General features: G+C 38.1%; 1 protein-coding gene across 2 annotated transcripts in view; it reads right to left on the bottom strand.

Annotated features, from left to right (window-relative positions):
* LOC142142939 (protein unc-93 homolog A-like) overlaps positions 1 to 14,767 on the bottom strand; it is a 76,949-nt gene extending 62,182 nt beyond the window's left edge. For both annotated transcript variants that reach the window (XM_075200699.1, XM_075200700.1), the window contains exons 1-2: positions 14,681 to 14,767; positions 10,931 to 11,112 (exon numbers count right to left, since the gene is read on the bottom strand). In XM_075200699.1, coding sequence (XP_075056800.1) covers positions 10,931 to 11,112; positions 14,681 to 14,767 — 269 coding nt within the window. The remainder of the gene's footprint in view (positions 1 to 10,930; positions 11,113 to 14,680) is intronic.
* Between the last annotated feature and the right edge of the window lie 6,420 nt (positions 14,768 to 21,187).

The following is a 21,187-nucleotide window of genomic DNA, read 5'->3' as shown; positions in this document are numbered from 1 at the left end:
TCAGTGTCAGAGCAACTTTGTTGCCAGCTCCTAAATCCTGGACCTGTTCCTTGTATCTGCTCTGGTTTTTTCCCTTCTGGGTGTCTCCTGATTGATCTCTGTGTACCGAACCCCTGCCTGTTGACCACTCTCCTGATTGAACCCTCTGCACCGAACCCCTGCTTGCTGACCACTCTCCTGATTTATTCATGTTATACCGATCTTGATTTCCATTTTGACTCTGCGTAGCCTTCCACTTGTGCCCTGTCTTGCCTGCACGTTTACCATTTTGGCTGTTGTGACCATTTTTCTATCTCACTGTACCCCTGTGTAGCTCTGTGTTCTCCAGTTTCCTTTTGTCCACAGTATTACGCCCTGGGACAACCCAGAGGACTGCGACCTGCGAGTTCTCGACATCAACATCCATCCTGGTTCTTGGTGAATACCGGGGAACTCGTTAGACTTCGCACCTCTGGGCCTGTCAGCGTCAACCAGGGTTATTACCCGAGTTCCATATTCTACGGGTAACGTGACACTAGGTGGAGGTGGAAGAGAGGCAGTTGGACACACGGGAGGGAGGAAGACAGAGAAGGTGAGGAAAGGTAGAATAAACTTTCATCAGCGTAAAGATGATATTGGTGGTCAAAGGAGCGGATGAGTTGACCAAGAGGAGGTATAAAGAGAGAAAAGTAATGGGATAAGAACAGAGGCTTGGGGAAGAGACACTTGGGGAAGAGACAATGAAATAATGATTGGAGATGTAGAAGGTAAGATAGGAATGGACAGTACCATGAAGTCCAAGGGAGTGAAGGGCGTCAAGGATAAGAGGATGGTCAGATGTTTCAAAGCGGCAGACAGTTCAAGAGGCAAGAGCAGGGAGAAGTGGCCCTTCAACTTAGCAAAGAGTAGAACATTAGTCACCTTGATGAGGGCAGAATCAGTGGAGTGGAGAGAGAAGTAGCCTGATTGCAAGAGATCAATAAGGGAGTAAATAAAGAGAAAGTATGCTAAATAATTTAGACAGCGTGGACCACCCCTCCTGCTGCAGGCCCTTTTTTCTCTCTGCCTCACTGGTTTTGTCCACTCATAGTTCATCTCATACCTCGCCAACCGCTCCTTCTCTGTTTCCACTGCTGATTCATCCTCTCCTCCCTCTGTCCTACCCAAAGGAGTTCCCCAGGGCTCTGTTCTTGGTCCGATACTCTTTTCACTGTATGATCTCTTCTCTTCTTTCGGTCTCCAGTATCACCTTTACGCTGATGACATTGAACTTTACATATCTCCTCCTGAACCCCCCCCCCCCAATTTATCTCATTAATCTGACTGCCTTTCCACCATCTCCTCTTGAATGTCCTCACGCTTTCTTAAAATTAACATTGCCAAAAGAGAACTCATTGTTTTCCCTCCTTCAAAAATGTCATCCCACCTTAATCTCTTTATCACTGTTAACAACACCACCATCTCTTCTGTTCCCCAACTCCACTGCCTGGGTTTTACTATCGACTCCTCCCTCATTTTTTTTCTCCACAGTCAATCTCTTGCCCAATACTGTCGCTTTCAACTACGTACCTCCCTCGCTCTGTCTGACTGTCTCCTAGCCTGTGCACCTTCAAACTGGCACTTAAATCTGTTCCTCAAAGCCTACTAGCCATCCTCCTAACCCTCTCAATTTCTTGTTCTTCTCACCTCCCTCCTCCACTGTCCCTGTGCGAGCCCCTCTTGCGCCTGAACCCCTCCACTGTCTCCTTTGTGTCCCTGCTGTCTGTTTGCCCTCCCTTTAGTATGGAAGTTCTTACAAGCAGGGCTTTCCTCCCTCTTGTCTCAATACGTATTACTTCTGCTCCAGCCACACTGATATTGGTCTTGCTTGGAGCCTTTGGAGTCTAAGTAGTACTTGTTTATTGTTCTGTGCTGTTTATTCTGTAAGCTATATTGTTTGTAATATCTGAAATACTACAGAAACCTTGTGGCACTTCATAAATAAAGGTTAATAATAATAGTAGACCAGCCATTCAAGAAGTTTGGAAAGGAATGGGAGTAGGGATATGGGGCGGTATCAGGAGAGAGAGTCAGGGTCGAGGGATGGTTTCTTGACATTGGGAGTGATAAGCGCGTGTTTGAAAGCAGAAGGGAAGTTGCCTGTAGAAAGAGAGGTTGAAAAGGTGAGATAGGTGAATGCAAGTGTTAAAGGAGTGAGAGCAGAGGAGGCAGGATGAAGCAAGGGTTAAGAGAACATGTTAAAGAGGAGGAAGAGCTGAGGAAGGAGAGAACGTCAGAGTCCATGACTGGAGTTAAGGTGGACAGAGTGGCTGTGGGCTTTAAAATGGACTTGGGTGGGGGAAGGGAAAGCTTTAAGGAGGAAATATCATGACAAATGAATTCTATTTTCCGCTTGAAGTAAGAAATAAAGTTGTGGACGGTGAGGGTGGATGGAGGGGGTGAAGGTGGGAGTTGATAGTGGAAAATAGGTAACGGGTGTTTTTGGAATGAGAAGAAAGCTTTGAAATAGGACTGTTTGGCAACAGAGAGGGCAGCATAATAGGGTGACAGGATGAATTTGAAATGGATAAAGTCTGCATCAGAGGGGAACTTTCTCAGAGGTGCTTAGCAGAATGGGTAGTGAGTTAGGTAGCAAGGGAGCTTGGAGTACCAAGGTAGGGGCTTAGAATAATGTAAGGGAAGTATAGAGGCTGGGGTGACTTCATATTGGGCTGCGAAGATGGTGGAGTTGCAAAAGCAGACTGCTGTGTTAGACCAAGACAGAGAGGAGATGAGGAAGAGAAGTGATTTAACAGTGGCAGAGAAGCGGGAGCGGTCAAGATCATGCAGGTTGCATTGTGTCCACAGTGTTTTGGGTGCAGAAGTGTTGTTGGAGGCAGGGATAGGTGGAAGGTAAGGAGGCTGTGGTCAGAAAGCGGTAAAGATGAATTAAAGAAGTGTCACAGAGGTAAGAGAATCAAGAGAAAGCCCATCACGGTTTGTGGGTGAGACCATGGGCAGAGGTGGTGGAGAGGTGTTTGGAGGTTACCATTGGGTATCTATATATGTATAAGTTAGTTTTATAACATTTGTGACTCTAATAAGATTGTTTTAACAAAAAAATTTATGAAATGTTATGTAATTTTGACAATCGCGTGATCAGAAAGTTATCTCTTATATATATTTTTTTTTAGATGATATTATATAATAATAAGGTGAAGTTGGTAAGATTTAATATGGAATAAAGCCTCAAAATAATATGCCATCCCACCAATGCTGTAAATTTATATGAGTATCTGGATCCAAAACAAATTGATTTTCACCTTTGAAAACTAAGATATAGATAGTATTTATTTATTCTAAAGGATTTTTGTTATGTGATTCTTTGGAAGGCTGCTGAAGATATTATAAATAAGGTCGTTGTTGATTAATAAATTAATTTGATTGGTTAAAAGGACTATAAAAAGTTTTACAAACTGACTTCTACATCCACAGAAGAAATAATCCCCTGCTCGATTAATCTATATTATATACGATCCCAACTGCTTGGCAATATAAACGGCAAATATGTAAACAAAACAAGAAAAACAGTTGTCATCGCTTATTCCTAAAACTGTATATCTGTGTGTATCTAGCAAAACGAAAACATAAGGTATTGGTTCATATTTTGATCCAAACAATTAAGCCTGCATCCCAGCATCAAGTGTACGTTGTTGTATACAGGTGCTGGACAGACTGACTGCTTCAAACATCATTAAAATGCAGTTAAAATCAGATGCACTCACCTTCCAGGTATAGGGACTGATAAAGTTACTGACAAAATTTTTGTAAGAACAAATCAAAATGCTAATCTCTGCAATTAACAATATATAAAAGATTATTATTTCTTACATGGGATAAGCATTTGCCAAGAGTTTTATTTTAATTAGGTGGAATAAGGTTATATTGGTGGTTGCCCATAGACTGCTGGGGGAATTGTTATTTGGGATACATCCTACTTGCCATCAGACACACTCAAACTTTTCTTTCTGGGACACTCAGACACCTTGTAGCAACAAACAATGGTTGTCTATTCTAAATCTAGGTTATGGTGAATAATGTGCCATTGAGGAGTTACCATTGTTATCTGTGATATTGGGGATGGTCTGAAATGAAATTGCATATGCACTTTCTAATATTAGTCCTGAGCTTTCTGCAATTAGAACAGTTGTTTTGCATAGTAGAATAGCGTTGGATTTTCTGCTGGCTAACGGAGGAGGGATCTATGCCCTCATAGGTAAGGAATGTTGTACTTTCATCCCTGATAATTCTAAAGAATTTTCTTTATTACAATACTGAACACAGCATAAAAATGATTATTGGAGTTTAATTGCATATCTTGTAATATTAGACATGTACTATTGTAGGATTATACTTGCTTATTAACTTTTTAAATATGACACCTTATGCTAACATGTAGCTATGATTTATCCAGACATTTTTATTATTATTATTATTATTATTATTATTATTAATAATTGTTATTTATAGGGCACCACAAAGTGTCCGTAGCGCCGTTCAAGGACAAAAATTAGCACAGTACAAGGTGAAACAGCACAGTATAATTAACAATAAACACTATAACTCCAGAAGTTCAAAGCACAGCTAGAGAGAAAGGGTGAGTGTGAGGGAAAATCAGCACAAGTTGGCAACCTGAGCCCAAAAGGGTGGGCGCGAATGACAGGTTAAGAGCCACTGAGAGATGCAGAGAAAAGCGAGAGGAGTCAGAGGGCAGAAGGTCCAAGAGGAGGTAAGCTGAGCAGCTGGAGAGCAAAGTTTAAAGTGGTGGAAACAGGAGGAGAGAAAGCCCTGCTCAAAGGAGCGTACAATCTAAAGGGGGGGGTAGACAGACTGAAAGAAAAGGGTGAAACGGAGGAATGGGTGAAATGGAGACAGAGTCATGGAGGGGAGAAGAAGGAATGAGAGGTAGAGGTAGCCGACAAGGTGGGGAGTTAAACAGGTGACTGAAAGGCTTTTAAGAAAAGGTGGGTTTTTAATATCCTGGACAGAGTAGGGGATGTTCTGATGGAGCAAGGAAGCTTGTTCCAATGGAAGGGGGCAACATGGGAGGCAGCTATGCATAATGAGAAAGAGTTAGGTGTAAATGAGATATGGGAATTTATAATTGTAGAATGTAACTAAGTGTTGTACTATAAAACAAACACAAGAGGAGGGATTCTAAGCATTAATAGAACATAGGCCTTTTTTCCTGTGCTTGCAAGGAAATATGTGTGTTGATATGTATGTACTGTAACAATGAATATCCATCTTGTATATCGAAATCCATAGTTTTAAACTATATTATTTTCCGAATGATTGAAAGGAGACAGAACACTGATTTAACTTGTTTGCCTTGCCTAGACGTGTAGTTTCACAAATGTACTTAATTATTTTAATACTTTAAACCATTGCCTTAGCACCCACTATCTAGGGGTGCCAGGAGGAGCTCCAATGTTAGGGTTGCTAACGTGTAACGGAATACACAGAGTTTATTATTTGGGACCCCACGCTGAGGATCAACCTGTTATAGTGAACTGCCACAGCCTGACATAACCTCATGCTAGTAACTGCTTTTTCAGGGGGACACCACACTCGCTGAACCCCTTCATTCGCAATAACCAGCCCAGGTTGTAGCACTTTGCTATATTTAGCATGTCGTGGAAGGCAAAAGTATTAGCCATAATCAGGCCCAGAGTGTTCTACAGTTACATATACAAATCCATACTGTAAGTAACCTGTACCAGCTTTCCACAAGCCACCTCAAGGCAGGGAATAGCAAGTTCAAGCTACGTCTAACTCAAAATTCCACTTTGTTTTACTGTGCCAGTGTGCATATGTTGTGAAGCAAACTGTAATTTTGCAACCTGCAGTTGGACTTGCGTTCTAATCAGGCTCTAAATGTTCCAGTGTCAGTAAAGCCTTGTTATCAATTCGTAAGCTCTTTATATAATATTCTTTATTGCATATATATATATATATATATATATATATATATATATATATGCAATAAAGAATATTATTTTCATTGAGTAAATATATTTAATTAGACGTTAAGAAAATGTGTGAAAATTTTTACATTACAAGACCGCCAAATGTATAAATGGTGCCTTTTGCTATTTAACAATGTGATACATTTGGAGGATTTATGTGGAATGTATGCATGTATAGTTTAGGCTTTAGTTTTTACAAGAAAGTTTATAAAGCATTACTTACATTTTAATCAGTATTGTATGAATAGCAAGCATGCCAAATGACAGCACTTCATAATTATATTAAATTAAATATGATAAGTCAGAAAGACTAACGCTTAGAAGAGGTTGATTGCTTGGCTGTGTTAACCCTTTAACCCTTTAAATACCAGTGTGGAAAGTGTTAACTCTTTTAGCCATCAGAGCACAGAGTGTGCTAACTGCTTATTTAAGTCATAGGTTCTCTACAGGCCTTATAGATAGATTTTGGCAGTTCAGGAGAGGTGTGGAAGTATGTGTCTGTGTTGGGGAAGGGATCATTTAAATCTGTAACCTAAGATATAGGTGAGTGCAAAAATTAAGTTTGGAATCCTGTGTGTCCCTTTACAGTAAACTTCCGGGTCACGAGTGCGCAGAGTGCGGTTTGTGACTGGTAAAGGTAGTCAGGAGCGATTTCCTAACAAAATAGAGGTGATACATTGCTTGACTGTTTGATTATTTGATAAGTTATTAGGTCGGGGAGTGGGCAGAGTCGAGTATCCCTGACAAGCATCATTATATACTTACTCCTAGAGAGGCTGATGATTTTATACTTGCACCCAGAAGGCACTTGTTTTGCACATGCTTGTGAAGTCTTATGCTTCTCTATTTAAACCATTTCAGGCTATTCTTTGGTACCGTAGCAACATTTTGTGTTAGCATTTGTTGTACTTGTGCTTTACTCTGTATGACCTTCTGAAACTGAACTGACTTTTTCTTCACTCTGACAGTTTACTTGCAACACTGACCCTGGCCTGTTCTACTCTTTCTGATCCTCTTCTGCCTTCCATGCCCTTATCTTATAAATTCACTCCATTTCTTTTGTACAATGGCAGAACTACACTAGTGCAGGGGGTGTGGCCAGTACAGAGCCCAATTATACAATTATGCATGATCATAACTCCCTCGAAGGGTGACTTGGGAAAGCCAATTAGAATCCCTGTCTCAGATCTAGACAATGCCAATCATTTGAATTCCTGCCTGATATCTAGACAACTATTAGCTATATAGTAGGATTACATCAAAGACAACTTGTTAAAACAGATATTTAACTGCATATTAGCATAAAATGTATCATTATATGTTTGGATGCCACTACTACAATACTATTCGATTTTATTTGCTGTGGAAACAAAGATACAAGAAGAAAGAAGTAGAAAGAGACGAGATACTTCTTTTCCCAAGTGATGTAAATCACAAGAGGGAATAGCAAATTATAAGTACCTTTAAAGATTGTGGATATTTTTAACATATTGTTTGTGATTTACATGAGGATTTTAAGTTATGTTGCTTGCATGTGATTTGTCTGACACAGGGTTGGAGATAACACAGTTTTTGTCTGGTAGGAAGCGGGAGAACTGTTTAATATGGTTCTCTTAACAGAGCATTCCACATGGCAAACTCCCACACTCCAACACTGGGGAAAATTGTTCAGGCACTAGGTCATCCACTAGAAAATAATAAGTGAAAATCTATGTTGTTAGTTACAGAGCTACAGTTGTGTTCCTATAGTAAACTGCAAACTGCAAGCACTGAACTGTATATGGTGGTCTTGGAACTGTACATGATAGGTATTTAAAGGTATATTGTAGTTATGGATAGGTTTAATATGCCAGATGTACAACCATTTGGTTCCTCCATTTGCCAAACCATGCATATTCATACTTTCACCACATAGGCTAAAAATATAAATCCTGCTCAATAAATTCACGTTATAACTACAACTATGAGTCTAAAAGTGGTATAAAACTTTTCAGAGAGGCCAGAAAGTATGCTGTAAAGTATATTGTATATTATATTGTATATGTAATTGGAATTTTTCTGGGGGCTAGGGCTTAACATATGCTTGCAGTTTTAAGTAGACACAGAAGGGCAACTTACTTGTATTTGCACTTCAATCAGAGGTGTCCAGCCCTATCTAGAACACCATCTACCACACTTAAATAATTCAGCGTAGGTAAGTCCATTAGTAAAATAAGTGTGGATTTCAGGTACAGAGGAAATTGTAATGTGTGTGTCATGTTGGGAGGTCTGTTTCATGTGTACACGGGGAACAAGACTCAGGGCCATCTTAACAACATTATGGGCCCCCGGGCAAAGCAGTGCACCGGAGCCCCTAGATATAGATATATAGATGTATACAAATATAGATAGAGATAGAGATAGATAGATAGATGTACTTGCTCAGTAACCCTTGTAGGTTTTTTTTGCAAGTTTTTTTCTTTTGCAGTATTATTTATTCTCATTAAGAGCCGTGCCTATGGGGCCACTTTGCCCGTGGGGCCCCCGGGCAGCTGCCCATCGTGTCCAATGGAAAAGATGGCCCTGACAAGACTGACAGCACATTTCTTCTCATAAGACAAGGTGAAAAATTAATCTCGGATGGCACCAGGGTAGATTTTCACCTGAGCTCCTGTTCCCCAGCATGGCTCTCCCCAGTCTCTGACTCTGTCAGTGCTCCACTCACTGGGCTTTTTTGCAGTAATTAATTACAGAATGAGCACAGGAAAACTCAAGCTCCCTGTGCTCCTTTATAGAATCATTGTATTCCAGTGACTGGCATGAGTGGTGTAGGTTACAGGAGAGGGAGTGGAAATATTCCTGCTTTTCTCTAATTCCTTTGCTTACCATTTTAGTCACCACAAGCCACAATGGTCATGGTTATCATTTTGGTTTTATAACCAATAATCAGTTGTCTGATGGTTATTTTAATCATAATTTGCTGTTTTTCATATGTTCACATGCTATTGGTACTAGTTTTATTAGCAGAAGCAACATTTAATAATAATATTTCTCTGTAACTGCTGTAAACTGAAATGGTACCTATAGTAAAATGCAGTTATTGAATTCTGAGACCATGTGAAAAATTACTGAACTGCTTCAGCAAACTCTTTTGGAACAATATTTGCACAATTTTTTATCCAACTGCAAAATCCTAATGAATAACCTGATTGGATTGTGGTACTTGTGCAGCTAGTTTGCATGCCACACTATGCAAGACGAATGTCACTATAAATAATACAAAGAAAGCATAAAGTCCAAAGCAATGAGTATATCAAGAGCAATTAAAGAATGAACATCATCCTATATATATATATATATATATATATATATATAAGAAGTTGGCTTGTTTGTTGACAAATATCTTCCACATATCTCATGGTAATGCTGTCAAATCTTACATAGTTCTAGTATCTAAAAAAGTAAGCTATTAGACCACATAGCGACAACGTGACAAAACAGGATTCTGAAATAACACTGGCAAAGCTGTGCAAAAAAGAGCATGCCTCTTAAATGTAATCTAATGTACATTTAGCATACTGTCACAAACATGCAGCCTGTCCCAGATACAGCAATCTGAACAGCTGGCCGTGACTGGTGTCACCTTAGTCACTTAGCAATGAATACACCTTTTCTGCCATCATGAAGGATTTATTATGGTGTCCTTACGTTCACCAGAGCCACTTATTAATGTTTCACACATAAATCACATACACATGTAGCATGAGCCTCCCTGGGCTTCCTAAGTTCACAAAGAATCACAGAGAGTATGATAGATAAAATATGTTTAATCTTAAAAATGTTTCCAAGGCTTATTTACAAAAAGTTCATAAACAGAGATATAATAGGTTTGCACAAATGAGTTTCAGAAAATAAAATAGGATATAAAACCAGAATCCCTACTTACAAGTTCAGGAATCGGCATGTGAGGAGTACACATTGAGAAGAATGACACATTTCAGTCGTGGTAGACCGTCCTCAAAGAAATGAACAATCTGATGTCTGAAACAAGGAATTTTTAAACCATTTCTTGCTGGGTTCTTCACCCCCCACCTTAGGAATTTTATTTTTCACCTAAGTTAGATGGATGCCCAAAATGACACAGAGTTTTCCTGAAGAATTATCTATCACTAAGATATAAGTTTGGGCACCTCAGAGAATCTCTCACCTCTGATCTTTCTGCCTGGCTAAACCTAACTCCTCTGCATACACAAACTACTCAGAGATCTGTCTCTGGGCCTGGCTACTTTCAACCATTGACACTTGCCTAGGTCAGACTCAGGTGCGATAACAAAATACACTTTGAAAGGTTACATAAAATATTCACAGTGTTATACATAGATTCAACAGAAAATAGTCATTAGATATACTACATTTCGTCACACATACTATCACACATCTTAAATTCTGTCAATGTATGGGAACTTTTACAAATATATTGTCAAACTTTATCAGTAGCTATTTTATAAAAGCCATGTTCAGAGATTGAAACATCCAAAGAAGGAGGAAGGGGGAATTGGCAGAAATTGACATGCAGTGTTAATGCTGGCTTATGTCTGTACTAGGCCCAATGTGGTGGTGGCTTAATTGTTATTTACTGTAACATCACCCTCTGTGAACAATACTCAAGAAGCAGACCTTTCAGCACCGAGCCACAACAGGAAATTTGAGGTGGAATAGTAACCATTTCAATGCCCCACCACCATCTGCTTTCTGAATGTAACTGGATGAATAAGAAAACATTTTCACCCTTATGCAAGTTCTGAACAGTAATAACCACAAAGTTCAGCTTAAAATAAACAATGTTCATTAATAACTTGGTTGTTGTGCTAGTCTGGCTATCAATAAGCTTGCTCAAAAGCATATACGTTTTATGCTACTTAATTATATATTTAATATTATGTGATAAAATAAAAATACTGTACCAGCTAGGGTAGAAATTTCCGAGAGAATATGTGATATAACAGCACATCGAGACAACAATTGTCCATTTGTAGCCAATTTTCTTAATCATAATCGGAGGGATGAACATTGAAGAGATAATATGAGCCCCATAGATGACACTCAGTGAAGCAACACCAAGGCCTTCATCAGCATTGAGGCTACTCTAAAAATGAAAATGAACATTCAATTATTAGGAAAATTTTAGCTTTATTATAAAAAATAGTTAAATATATAGTTTAAAATGAAATTTAAATTTGAATAAAATAAAATAAAATATATATGAAGAAATTCTATATGTTTAGAACAAAACATGGAACAGACTTTAGTGCACATTTTGTAGCTCAATTAACTTTTCACTAAATGAAAGTATTTGTATTAAGAGTCAAACCTCAATTTCCATATGCCCAATGCTCTTATACTGCCAGCATGCACATGTTCCTTAATGTAAATGCATTCTTTATTTATATTCCTTAATTATACATCATTTAGATATTGAAAAATGAGTACAATGAATGAATATCTGTGTTGCCTTATTTCAAGTGTCATATGTATATTGTAAGTTATGCAATTATTGGAGAAATATAATTCACTACAGGTCTCAGTACATTTTAGTTATTTTAATATTTGAATTATGGATTAACAAATGTAATTTTTGTTTTGTTTAGTAAGTCAGTTTATCTGCTGTAGACTGGATGAGCAAACAGTCTACTGCTGATTTTAGTGGGTGTTAAAAGCAAGGTATTGTGCACAGTGAGCATTCGCTCACCAGCTCATTTAAAGTTGCCCTTATACACTGCGGACAATTAGTCCATTATAGACCTAACTGTCTAGGATTAAGTAAATAGGCCCAAAAAAGACCACCAAACCCAATAAAAATGTGACAAATGGTTGTTTAGATTATGCACACATACAGTATGTCCATGGTCAAGTATGACAGGGATCTCTTCTTATCATTTTAAATAATTTTACCAGAATTCATAATACCAACTGTTTATGAATGTTTTGATGCTAACTTGACATCACAGAGGGGGTAATTTGCAAAAAGCAAAAGTATACATTTACAGGTGTACTCTCCCGCTGAGCAATCACATTAGGCCAACACTTTGGCCCATTACGCACTTTGGGTCAAGCAATATGCTGATTTTTTGACCCTTATTTATGCTTCATATGACTCCTGAAGGTAAGCATCCATAGGGGCCATCTCCATTTCAAAGGTTAATTATTTTAATTATCTTTTTTCAAAAATACATAGGTCTATGTGCACATATTTGTGTACATTGCACAGTTTTTGACAAAAAAGAAGCAACAGTTTTAGCTATAACTAAGCAACACTTTATCAAAACTAATAGATAAATACTTTTTTTTTGTATTTAAAGAGTTCAAATATCAATAGTCGGCAGTAACCTGTTTTGGCCAAGCCCTCACCCATTTCCAGGACAGTGAAATCATATTGTTTATATTTTTGCAATTTGTATATTATTATTGTTTATTATTTCCATATTATAAACATTTAAATATGGGAATGCTTTCTGTTTCTGTTTTTCTTTGCATGGGATTATACATTATAGACAGCATACTCTGCAAACATGTATGGGCCTATTTATTAAAAAGTGTCTATAGAGATTTATTTTCTATTGCCCACATATTGCAGTAATAAAAATCCACCTATCTCCATCATTTATGAGAAGAGAAAGCCGGTGCATCATTTTATAATTTTTCTGATGGGGGATAACTACTTGATAACTAATGAAAAGCCATATCTCTAGTCAAAGCACCTGTTTAATAAATAATGCTCTATCGGACAAATTAGTCTAGGGCGTTAATGTATCAACCAGTGAATTCTGCAAGTGGCCAATTTCTGGCGACTTTGCAGTAGAAATTTAAAATGGCAATGACTTTCAAGGCAAGTTTTGCCTTGAAAGCTATTGCCGTTTTAAATTTCCTCTGCAAAGTTGCTGAAAATCGGTGACTTGCAGAATCCGCTGGTTGATACATTTACCCCTAGGTCTGTTTTTGCATCAAGATTGTAGCTATAAGGAAAGCAGAGATAGAGACCATGTAGACATTTGAATCAGTGAGAATTATGGGGCCTATTTATGAAAGGGAGAACAGCCATTTCTCCAGGGAAAATGAGTGTTTTCACCTGAGTTAGATCTTGTCCATATCCATCACTGGGTAACTGACAACTTTTGCAGGTGGTAGCCCCCAGCCTATTTAACAAGGAATTTGACTGTCCTGCTTTCTCTACTGCCATCTCAAAATGGTGATAGCATAGGATCTTTACAGAAAATAACATGTTTTCTAAGAGGGAAACAGTGAAACCTGGTGATTTTTGTGTACAGCTTAGCACAGATTTGGCTGAAAATAAAACTGATATGTATGAACAAGAGACATAAACATTCTAAATATAAATTAATAGCAACAGCTTCCCCAGCTCTAATCCACCATATAATTTCTGTATAATTTTTGCTTTGAATTCCTTTAAAATTATTCATATTTGTGTCTAATGATCCAAAATACAGGACCCCTATATGTGAATGTGGAAATGGAAGCCCAAGGCCAGACTTCCAGTTCCACTGCACATGCGTGAATCTGCAATATCAGGTCACATTCTCAGAGACACCCTGGGTTGGCTGGTGAGACGGTAAGATTACTTTTACCATACTTTCCTACTCTCCCGTAATTCCCGGGAGGCTCAAGAATTTTGGGGAGTCGAAATCCACGGCATTGAATGGCGGGGTGGAGCTTAATTGTGTCATTAAGCCCCCCCTGCTATTCAATGCCGTGAATGTCGGCGACGCAACGTCACCACGCTCACTCCTACCCCCCTGTTACATGACTTCTGACCCAGGAGATCTCGGGAGGGAAGTTTTGAAAGTTGGCATGCATGCTCTTACCACTGCCAAGAAGTATCACTCAACTACAATAGAGAAATGTTAAACTGCAGTGACAGCAAGTCTCAATGCTGCTTTATCATAAATAGGCCCCTATGTATGCAAAAGTATAATGGTAATGCTGTCATGGTCATGAAAATCTCTGTTTTGCATAGTGTGTTGTGCTAGCAGAGAGCATAACATATCGGTATGTGTTACATATGTAAATGTTGTAAGTCAAAACATTCTTTTTCACAAACATGACAGGTGATTTTATTATGTCATATATTTTTGAATAGTGAATCTCACACAGCAGTTACAAAGTCTACAGGATTCAATGTTGAAATCAGAGCACACAAATAAAACAAACATATTGGGCCTGATTCATTAAGGATCTTAACTTAAAAAACTTCTTATTTCAGTCTCCTGGACAAAAGCATGCTACAATGCAAGGGGTGCAAATTAGTATTCTGTTTTGCACATAAGTTAAATACTGACAGTTTTTTCATGTAGCACACAAATATCAACTTTAATTTTCAGTGTACATATAAGCTATCAAGAATTTGTGTGCTACATGAAAAAACAGTCAGTATTTTACTTATGTGCAAAACAGAATACTAATTTGCACCCCTTGCATTGTAACATGGTTTTGTCCAGGAGACTGAAGTAAGAAGTTTCTTAAGTTAAGATCCTTAATGAATCAGGCCCAATATGACAATGACTAAAATAAAATCAAGTGGAAGTGAAACAAAAAATGAAATGTTTTTTGTATTTAATCAAACTTTTCTCCCAATTTAAATAACAGCAGCATGTGCATATTCAGCATTTTATAATCAAGATTAGCATGTCATTACTTACCTGCAAACTTTGAAGTCCTCCAAAGGCTGTATATAATAGCAAAAATCCAAACGACACAACAAGAATGTTCTTTAGGTATCTGTCCATATTTCTGATCGCCTTGATGAATGATTGCTAATGATCTACTGGATTTTTCCTTTCTTATTCAAATGCAACATACAATACATCTGCAAGATAGAAAGTGTTATGTTAGCCATGTGTTAATAATGTGAACTTTGACATGAAAAGATTGAAGATCTTTAAAATAGTTATTCATTCACTTGTTGCAAAGCAATAGCAAGCAACAGGGCATATAATTACATCCATTATCAGTTCATACAGAAATCTTATATCTAGTATCTTAAGTACTTAATGACAAGTGAGGCCACTTAGGTGGAACGCACTTAAAGGGCGACAGTGCTTGTAGCAGAACGTACACTTACCTTTAGGGCTTAACATCAGTGCTGACCCAACCAATGATAGCTCCTGTGGGAGGGTCCTGGTTTCATATAGGTGGCTGCACTTTCTAGTTTCTTCACTCTTCGTCACGAGATCCCACCCACCCACTCCTTATTTACGGTGGTAGTTATTTATGTTTTAACAATTTTCGCGGTAGGAAGGCACTGCGTTCAGCAGCTGATTAGTTAGGCGCTAGTGTTTGTTTGGCTGCAGGTCACTATCCACTTAGAGGCACCAGTAACTCCTTGGTCCTTCGGTGAGGAGGGTCCCCTGTCCGGCTCGGTGAGGGAGGGCAGCATGAGTTTAGAAGGGGTTCAGTCACTCTGACGCCAATTTAGCGCATGATAGTTTTGGGATTAGATCCCACTGTTAGTGGATGTATGGCGGTTTCGCCAGTTCCCACATTTATCTGGTTGTAACAGCTTGGTAGCTGTCACGCAGTGCCCTTTCTCCGCCACCAAGGGTGATTTAAAAAGTTACTTTAATTAATAAAATATGTCCTCCTTTTTTGCCAACCTTTTACATGACTGTTTTTATTTTAGATAAGTTGGTAAGCTGTAAAGGTGTTGTGAAGGTGGGGGACAAACACGGTGAGCCATTTATTGAACTGTTATTGTTTTTCAGTTTCCAGTGCGTGAGACTTAGGAAACCTCAGGAGTATTAACTTTAATTTATACTTCTCATTATTATTAGCTGCATTCATCATGAATGTTGCATTTTAAAATATCACAGGTCTGCGATGAAAAAGCTTTTTTTAATGAACTAATATGATATTTATAGATTTTTGACTTCTGAACATGAAAATAACTCTTGATTTTGCATTTCACATCACGTTTTTCTGCAAAACATGTATTTATGAATAAGTCATTTTTTCCATATTCTTTAAAATAATAAATGTATTCTGCCTACATTTATTATAAAACATTGTATTAAATGAATTCAGTCGGTGGTATAGAACGTTGCAATTCAGTTCTTGTCATAAAACTTTCCCCTGCACAGTGCCAGCTGAAATTTACAAAGGGCTTAAACCCCATACTGTCAACAAGGAACATTGCACACACACAACAACTACAACTACAAGGTGAGTTGGCAAAGGTGGAACCAAATACAACAGATGCAAAACAGTTTTGCCCTGTGCTGGCTCATTTTAACCCCTGCCTACCACCACATAAACACACACACAGTACACACTACACACACAGTACATATACATTCATAGATTCTTCAAAGATAAGTTTAAAAGTAGTTTTATTGCACAATGCAACACATACACGTCAATACGATTAGCACATTCAGTCTTAAAGAAACATATAAATATTTGAAAACTGTTTTGGAACTGATTGAATATGCAACACACAACTGGTTAATATGTGGAGATCTTAAAATTTTATGCATGGCCAGCAACAAGGTTACACCAAATTCCCATGTTTTCTCTGTGAATGGGATAAGAGATACAAATTTACATTGGCAAAAAAACAATTGGCCAGTTCGAAAAAGTTTAGAATTGAGAAAAAATAATGTCATCAAATACAATTTAATAGATCCAAATAAAGTTTTACTTCCACATCTATATATAAAATTATAAAATTAGGCTTGATGAAACAATTTGTAAAAGCAATGCCTAAAGATGGAGAAACTTTCAAATATCTTGGCACCAATTCCCTAACATATCTGATGTTAAACTGAAGGAAGGCATTTCTACAGGCCCTGACATTAGAAAGTTAATAAAAGAAGAACATTTCGGGCGTGTAATGAATATTGTGTAACTTTCCGTGTGGACTTTGTTCAAACAAGTGATTTCAAAATTTTTAGGCAATGTAAAGGATCCAAACTACAAAGAAATTGTCAGGGAAATGCTTAATAGTTACAGAAACCTTGGTTGCAATATGAGTTTAAAGGTACATTTTTTGAATTCCCATATTGAGCATTTCCCGAATAATCTCAGAGACTACAGTGAAGAACAGGGTGAACGGTTCCACCAAGACATTAAAGATGTAAAAAGAAGATACCAGGGTCGTTAGGGACGTCAGCATAATCGCTGACTACTGCTGGATGAGACACAGAGATGACACAGAAGAAACTTATAAGCGAAAAGCGACAAAACGAAGTTTGAAGACAAAAAACAAGATATTAACGATTTTTTCAATAATTATGGTTTTGTTTCTTTTATTGTTTGCTTTTATTGTTATTTTATAATGTAATTAAGACAAAAACACAGTAATAGGGTCTACACTTATTCGTATTTCACAATAAATATGTCAAGAACAATTAAACTTATTGTATTTTCTTAAAAATGTATGTAGCCCCCTTATAGGTAAATGTGATGTGGTAATTTTTTTATATACCCTTTCTTGATATACACAGGAGTATAATTAAGAATATAAAAGTATTATTAAAAATCTTTCAATACCTTAAATTTTGCAGACCTGTTTATTTAGAAATAGAGAGAAATAGATAAAGAAAGAGACAAGGGGCTAGATTTACTAAACTGCAGGTTTGAAAAAGTGGAGATGTTGTCTATAGCAACCAATCGGATTGTAGTTCTCATTTATTTAGTACAGGGGTTTCCAACCTTTTAGCTTCCCTGGGCCACATTGGAAGACGACGAGTTGGTTTGGGCCGCACATAAGATACACTAACAATAACGATAGCTGATCATCCAAAAAACCATAGAAAACATAGTTAACACATATATATGAGAAAAAAAGTGAGATATCTATAATATAAATGTCTAGTGGCGTGTGTTAGTCTGTCTGTGTGTGTGTGGAAAAAATAAAACCAAGCTGCAGCGCCACCTGCTGGGCGGAGTTATACACTGACCTACTAAATTCTTAGTGTGTGTGGGAAAAAAAATTCAGAATGGGCTGAAATTTGGTATACTAAGACGTTTTTAATTTGTTAATTTAATTTGTTAATTGTTAAAAGTGTTTATAAAGATTTACAAAATATATATATATATTTCTTGAAGGAGAAATGACAGTTGGGAGTGGTTGGTGGTTGCCGGGGGTGACAGTGGGGAGTGGTTGGTGGTTGAGGCCTGGGCTATGGCCCAAATGCATGACAAGAACCTTTTTAACACCTTAAGTAGCTTGATTTGACTAGAATGCATGAGTATCATGCACGGGTTAACTTGTTTATATATATATATATATATATATATATATATATATATATCACTTTTTTTTCAAATCCCCCTATACTTACCTATCAATCGCCCTGTTCAAAAAATCCTCTCTAGTTATTATACTATAATCACCTTTTGTATTGTTTCAATGCAATATCAATAAAGTGCATTTAAGCCAGGCATTGTATATCAGGGTGCCCTGACCAGGCCTGCGGTACCTGACATGTACATCACTGTGACCCCAAATTGTGACCTGTTTTGCTAATTACACCACTATGTTAGTTAAGGGATAACAACTTATAATGGGCCAAAGAGAATAATATATAATGCCCCATTAGTATTACAAGTAGAAGTATGTTGCAGGGAGATAAGGTCCATGATGCTCCAGGACCAGGTGACTTTTATCCACTGGTCAGCGTCCCTTGAAATAATAAAAAAAAAATCCCCCCTTAACTTACCTTTTAATCGGCTTGTTCTCCTGTCCTCTTCTCTTTTCTCCAATTCTGTGCTGCTGATTGTTCTTCTCGCGTGGGTGACTCCTCTGTGCTGCGCTCCCCAATGGATGTTGGGCGTGATGACATCACGCCCGACATTCACTGCGAGCACCGCACGGAGGGGGAGAGACAAGGGAGGGAGCCGGAGTACCAGCTGATGTGACCGCGTGACCGCAAGGTAAGTATTTTCTTTTCTTTTTTTTGCAGGATTTTTTTTTTCCATTAACAGTGCTGCCCCCTTGCCACAACCAAAACTCCTTCTGGGCCACATTTACAGGCGTGCTGGGCCGCATGCAGCCCGCGGGCCGCGGTTTAGTACATTCTACAAGATGACAGCTACAATCTCATTGGTTACTAAAGGCAACATCTCTACTTTTTCAAACCCTCAGTTTAGTAAATATGCCCCAAGGAAAGGGAAAAGGAGTGAAAAAGTGTGAAAAAGAGAGAACATAAGTGTTAAACATAGAGAGAGAAAAGGGAAAAAGGAAGATGCATGAAAATAGATGAGAAAAAAATGTAGGTCAAGTGTGAAAACTTGACATAAATCAAAAATTGTGCAAAGAAGAATGAAAAAGGAGAGAAAAGTAGTATGAGAAAAGAGTTAGAAAAAGAGAAAATAGAAGCAATAAAAAGAGTGAGTAAAAAGGAGAGAAAAAGATATAGAAAAAGCTAAGAAAAAGAGAAAAAAAAAAGAGATGGAGAATGCCAAATAGAGATAAAATAGAGAAAGTCAGAAAAAGAGCAAAAGAGAGGGGTGAAGAGAAAGGTATGTAGTCAGAGGGAACCCCAAACAAACAAAAATACATTAAAAAGTTTAAAAAAAACATAAATTTTACAACACTTAGTCCTAGCAGGGGGATGGGATTGAGAATGAAGTTTGGCATCAGTAAGAATGTGATCAGTAGATGTGAAGAGGGAAGAGATTCTACAGCAGTACCAAATGCTTTAAATTGTGGTTGAAGCGGCACGGCACTGCAGCCTCCAGGTTGCCAATTGCTGCACTAATTGTTTTAAGAGCCTTATATAGGGCAAAAGGTTGTAGCAAAGTGCAGTTTGGGGAATGTTTTAATTTCGTATCTTGCAGCTGATACTGCATCTTGAAGTATCACTGTTATGAAAGAAGCAACAGTTCTGCCAGAAGAGGAACTGGCAAACCATACTTTTCGCTTAAAAACAAACTTATTGTGCCACTGCCAATTGTTCCCAATGCAATCATACCATTTGACATATTGGTCCCTTTTATTAAGAAATAAAGAGGTGGCATGGTTGTGGAATAGTTGGCCATTTAACAATGTGAGGCTTTGTCTCCCCAGCATAAAGCTGTCACTAGTGATATTGTTCCTATGCCATGTGGTCAATTTGATGGTGAAGAAGCCAAAGGCATTAGAACTCCATTCCTGATGGCCCTAGCACTGTCACTAGTGTTGCAGAGGTGGATGAAGCCCCTCTGCCCTCTTGTCCAAGACTCCTCAGCACAGATGGGTGAGTGTAAAACATACTAGTGGGTTAATTGGCTGCTATTAAAATTGACCCTAGTCTGTCTCTCTCTCTCTCTGTATGTTAGAGAATTTAGACTGTAAGCTCCAATGGGGAAGGGACTGATGTGAATGAGTTTTCTGTACAGCGCTGCGGAATCAGTGGCACTATATAAATAAATGGTGATGATGATGAGTGTAGTACTCAGGCTAGCCTTGCTGTTCCTTTTCCTGAGCATGGCATAGGTGTGGAACTTAAAACTCTCATATAGTGGGATTGAGTGACTCTGAGAATGCCAATTGCATTATCTGCAAATCAACTGTGACGATGAAGATCAAGAAGCATGTTTGTGCAGAGCGTATGTGGACATGCTATTGAGTTGCAATAGATTCTTGCCCTACAATGTCTGCTTCACTGGATTGCTATATGTATCTGAGTAGAGAGTCAACTACTCTACTGCTGAAGGTGAAGAGTGTGAGCTCCTTACCTACCTGGTGTCACACTAGGTGTAGGGGACCTCTTCACTTTTAATTTTTGCTGTCCTTCTTTCTTACCTTTCCAACTGATCCTGTTGTAACTGGTGAACTGACAGAAGTTCACAGCAGGCCTAATGATATTAGTATGTCCCTTGGTATTAAGATTGCAATTTGGCAGATGACATCACAAGATTTTTTCACATAAAGGATTGTGTGGTGATAAACATCATTGTTGTAATTTTGTCTTGGATGTTATAAAATGTCTTACTTCCTTCAAATTGGTCTATTACTATTTCCTCACTGTTTTAACTAGTTCTAACATCCTGCAGCATTCGCTCCTCTCTATTTCCTCTACTATGCCATTAGCTGCAGTACATTTTCAATAAGGGTGTCTGATCATTTTAGCTAGACCCTCAAAATGGAAACAACAAAACATCAAAATCACTGTCTGCTGTAGGAATCAGGAGAATGTCTGTCAGACTTGATTATAACGACTGAA

The sequence above is a fragment of the Mixophyes fleayi genome, chromosome 3 (genome assembly GCF_038048845.1).
Source record: "Mixophyes fleayi isolate aMixFle1 chromosome 3, aMixFle1.hap1, whole genome shotgun sequence".
Classification (NCBI taxonomy): domain Eukaryota; kingdom Metazoa; phylum Chordata; class Amphibia; order Anura; family Limnodynastidae; genus Mixophyes; species Mixophyes fleayi.
Note: the sequence above shows the minus strand (reverse complement) of the source record. Positions and strands in the feature narration are given on the sequence as shown.